Consider the following 4,369-nt stretch of genomic DNA (forward strand, 5'->3'; position numbering starts at 1 on the left):
CGCTGCCTATTAGAACCCGGCCTCGCTGCCTCCACAGGCAGCCGCCAGTGCTCAACTGCGGCAGCTAAAACTCGATTTTATCCCCGGAAAATAGATCGCCTCTAGTCAGCGGCGGCGCCGCCGCTTCGCTTCTCGGCTTGCTCGGCTGGTGAGTAGAGCTCCCGTCCTTTTCTCCCGTGTAATTTATCCTTGCTGTTTGTTTCTCCCAAGGAATTCTTGTAGTCCCGTAATCCTGTTTGGTGCCGGGGAGCGGGATCGCCTCCGGAAACTGGATCTGCTTCGATTCTCGGAGCTTTCGCTCGGCGTTTCCGTAGGTTTTCTTTCTGTGGCTGCCTGTGCGCGAAAGCTACTTCGATCCTGGGCAAAGCCGTGGTTGTTTTCTTGGATAATATTCCTCGGATCCTGATGTTTGCACCGGGTCCCTGTCTCCGGCGGACGCTTATCCGCCGTGGAGGCTGGCCCGGTTAGCATTTAGTCCCCGAAGATTCGAGCTAATCTCTCCATTGGATTCTCTGGATTAGCTGATTAATGGAGAATTTTTCTGGATTAGCCGATTCGCTTCTGGTAGCGGCGGAGCATCTTATGCTTTAGTTTGGTTATATTATTCTGGTTTATTAAAGGTTTGCGTTGCTGTGCACGCCTCTAGCGGTTTATAGAAGTATAGAAGATCCAAGTAGAAGGGGCCGGAAACTCTGACAACTTCCAGGTGAAGGGGCCGCCCCCGGTGCTTGCTTGCCGTTTCCTTCCAGTTTTTTGCTTAGTGCGTTCCACGGCTGCAGACCTCCAAAGCTCCTTTTGAGAAGGTCGGCGTTATGCAGAGTTCACTCTCCCGGAATTTTTGCGCAAATTCCTCTATCGGAAGTTGCTAGTTGCCGCAGATATATTTGATTTTAGGTGATCTCGTAGGGAGAGATTGGTTTCTTGATAAAACGTAATGATCCTAAGGCCGTCCATAGCAGTTCTTCTTACGCCACTTCTAGCTGACTTTTGGTTCCTTCTGAACTTCTGGTTGACTTGAGAGATTAGTGCAGTAGTCGTTGCTTCTTGAAGAATTCTTTTCTTGAACACGCATCTAAATGCGTGACATTCTGCATCACAAGAAACTCTGCCACGGAAGAGAACTCCATGGTTAAACAACGGCTTAATAGCATAAGCCAACCAAAGAAATTAAAGCACACGGCAAGAAAACCAAAACAAAGCAAAAGCAGAAAAGAAAAATCAAGTACCGAGCAAAAAAGCGAAACATAGCAAAGAGACAAGGACGGCACTACTTATCTAGGCAATAGCGTCTAGGTTCTCGATTGCATTATTGCTCCATTCCTCTGTTTGTGTTCCCTACCTAATCTTGCGGGTATTTATCTTCGGTTCACTAGATGTGACGTGTTTAAGTAAAAGTAGTAAGAACCCTACCTTGGTCAGGTAATTGCTAGATCTCGGTGAGGGCTTCTGACAGCGACATTCCAGTATGGTTTAGCGCCCGGGGAGGTTACTTGGATCTTGCTTTTACGTTTTTGTTGCGGATACTTATTACTTACTAATCTAACCTATTGACTCTGTTTATACAAGTTTGCTAATAGCTGCACTACTGAATGCAGGTTTCTCTGTAAAAATGGTCAATGCACAGATGGTGAGTGGGTACTTGGACAATTCGTTCAATGCACTCATGGTTTCTGGTGGCGGTGAGAGTGGACAGACACAGAATGGTGGCACGGACACCACCTTGTCAGGTTGGAAGGACCTCCCCATGGAGCTTCTGCTGAGGATCATATCAGTAGCTGGAGATGACAGGATGGCCATTGTAGCCTCCGGTGTTTGTACCGGGTGGCGTGATGCACTAGGATGGGGAGCCACGAGTCTCTCCTTCTCGTGGTGAGTGATCCTCCATTCTGCATATCTCTCATATGTGAACATGCCCAATTCTTCAGTTTACAAGATGGTTCAAAATTTTGGTCATAATTATGAAATGTCACTTGTAGGCTGTAGCACAGCTTATCACTGGGTTCGTAGTTTAGATCCTTCTACTTATTCAGTCATATGATGTATGTTGGAAGTTCACTGCAAATGTGAAAACTTTCTAAGTCAAGTAATTTGATTCGTCAGCTGTCCACCTTGATTCTAGAAAGAACAAAAAAAAAATGTTGTAGTTATACAGCAATTAAAACTGCTCAATCAGATGATATATTTGTCCCAAGAAACTTTAATTTCTTAGTTCGAAATAAATAAATGGTTTGTTCAGGGCCTTATGTGACAACTACAAAATCTTGTCTTATTAGCAATGTTTGAAGTGCAGTCCAGATATTGATTGACCAAAGTGTCATTTTCAGGTGCCAGGACCACATGAATGAGTTGGTGATATCACTGGCCCACAAATTTACAAAGCTTCAAGTCCTTTCTCTAAGGCAAATCAAGCCTCAGCTTGAAGACAGTGCAGTGGAGGCTGTAGCAAATTCTTGTCATGATTTGCGCGAGTTGGATCTGAGCAGAAGCTTCAGGCTTAGTGATCGGTCCTTGTATGCTCTGGCACATGGGTGCCCTCACCTTACAAGGCTGAACATCAGTGGATGTTCCAATTTCAGTGATGCTGCTTTGATCTACCTCACTAGTCAGTGCAAGAACTTGAAATGCTTGAATCTGTGCGGGTGTGTGCGGGCAGCATCCGACAGAGCATTGCAGGTACTAAAGCTGCGACAGCATATTTTGCATGAACCTTTATTTAATCTCTATTATCTTGGTGCAGGCCATAGCCCGCAACTGTAGTCAGCTGCAATCTTTGAACCTTGGTTGGTGCGATACTGTCACTGACGGGGGAGTCACTAGCTTGGCATCAGGATGTCCTGAACTTAGGGCCGTCGACTTGTGTGGCTGTGTTCTTATAACAGGTAATTTGTTTGATCGATCTTATGTTCCCAGAGTCTGCACAATCTGGTGCTCTGTTGATTGCTAAAACAAAATATACAAGGATATTAGCACTTCGTTTCTCTGCTCTGCTAAGGTAGTTTAACTATTTAGTTAATATCAGACATGCTGACAGACACAAACAATATCAGAACTGAGACTGGCTTTCTGCCAAGTCTTATGCTTTGCAATCATATTGTAATTTTAGGGCAAGGCATTTGCAACTCGCATTATTTATTGGAATGCACAGTCTCAAACATTACATTACACGCATCCTTGGACTTTTTTAGTTTGCTATATATGTCTTCTTACATAATGTGCAGTCTTCCTGATTTTGTTAAGTTGCTTCTGCATCCTTTACCCTTGTACACTGTTCTCTGAGGTGCAACCTTCATACTTATCCAAGATCAAGTCAAGTGTGCTCATCCAAATTTGTTTCGGTTGTTGATGATGTTCACCATGTACGGCATTGTTATCTAAGTTCAGCATCGTTTACAGTGCTGTAGTTGCTTGTCAGTCGCATGCAGAGCCATGCTCATTGCCTGAAATCTGACTCCTGTCCGTTTCTCCTTCTGCAGATGAGAGCGTGGTTGCTCTTGCAAACGGCTGCCCACACCTGCGTTCCCTGGGGCTGTACTACTGCCAGAACATCACCGACCGGGCCATGTACTCGCTGGCCGAGAACAGCCGCATCAGGAGCAAGGGCATGAGCTGGGACACGGCCAAGAGCAGCCGCGGCCGCGACGACAAGGACGGCCTCGCCAGCCTCAACATCAGCCAGTGCACCGCGCTGACGCCCCCGGCCGTGCAGGCGGTGTGCGACTCCTTCCCGGCGCTCCACACGTGCCCGGAGAGGCACTCCCTCATCATCAGCGGCTGCCTGAGCCTCACCGCCGTGCACTGCGCGTGCGCCCACCACCGGCACCGCGCCGGGGCCGGGAGAGCCATCCTGTCAAACCATGCCTACTGAGGTCCCTCCCTGTGTTGATCATGGCAGGGTTCTGAGATCCCGGCATGGCCGAGTTTGTATCGTGTTGTATCAGCGAACGTGAAGTGGAACCGAAGGTGCGGTGGAAGTCTGTGTGTCTGTACTTGGACATTAACAAAATGAGTTCTCCGAAGAATATGTGAGCCTTGCTTGTGCAATGTGCATGTCAGTTTTGTGTGTGTGTGTGTGTGCGCCACGGGACTAGTCACTATGGCTAGGCAAAGCTGGCCTGAACTGATTTTATTAGAAGAAAGCTACAGTATTTACTAAGCTGAGATAACTAGAGGGGACTGAGAGTGCGAAGCAGAATCACAACGCCCCCCGGTGTCAACCTCGCTCGGGCGGCGCCCGATCCTTATTTCCCGACGACCCTTACTACAGCGCATATCTCATTTTACCTCGCTTGGGCGCACCGGGGCCCCCCTGCAGGCTCGAGCAAGCCACCCCGCGCCTCCCGCTCATCTTGCCGCCGCAAGGAGGCGTCGC

General features: G+C 48.0%; 1 protein-coding gene across 1 annotated transcript; it reads left to right on the forward strand.

The window, feature by feature from the left end:
* LOC123062952 (F-box protein SKP2A) lies at positions 1-4,026 on the forward strand. The gene is made up of 5 exons (XM_044486655.1): positions 1-148; positions 1,596-1,869; positions 2,325-2,673; positions 2,738-2,879; positions 3,474-4,026. Exons 2-5 carry the CDS (start codon positions 1,610-1,612, stop codon positions 3,863-3,865), a joined length of 1,143 nt encoding a protein of 380 aa, XP_044342590.1. The 5' UTR covers positions 1-148; positions 1,596-1,609; the 3' UTR covers positions 3,866-4,026.
* Positions 4,027-4,369: the final 343 nt, after the last annotated feature.

Source organism: Triticum aestivum, chromosome 3A (genome assembly GCF_018294505.1).
Source record: "Triticum aestivum cultivar Chinese Spring chromosome 3A, IWGSC CS RefSeq v2.1, whole genome shotgun sequence".
In the NCBI taxonomy this organism is placed as follows: Eukaryota; Viridiplantae; Streptophyta; class Magnoliopsida; order Poales; family Poaceae; genus Triticum; species Triticum aestivum.

Excerpts from the sequence above, each read along its gene's own strand:
- LOC123062952 (XM_044486655.1), top strand. The coding sequence starts at position 1,610 with ATGGTCAATGCACAGATGGTGAGTGGGTACTTGGACAATTCGTTCAAT. Across the intron at positions 1,870-2,324 it reads ACGAGTCTCTCCTTCTCGTG|GTGCCAGGACCACATGAATG; the intron begins GTGAGTGATCCT and ends TGTCATTTTCAG. Across the intron at positions 2,880-3,473 it reads TGGCTGTGTTCTTATAACAG|ATGAGAGCGTGGTTGCTCTT; the intron begins GTAATTTGTTTG and ends CTCCTTCTGCAG.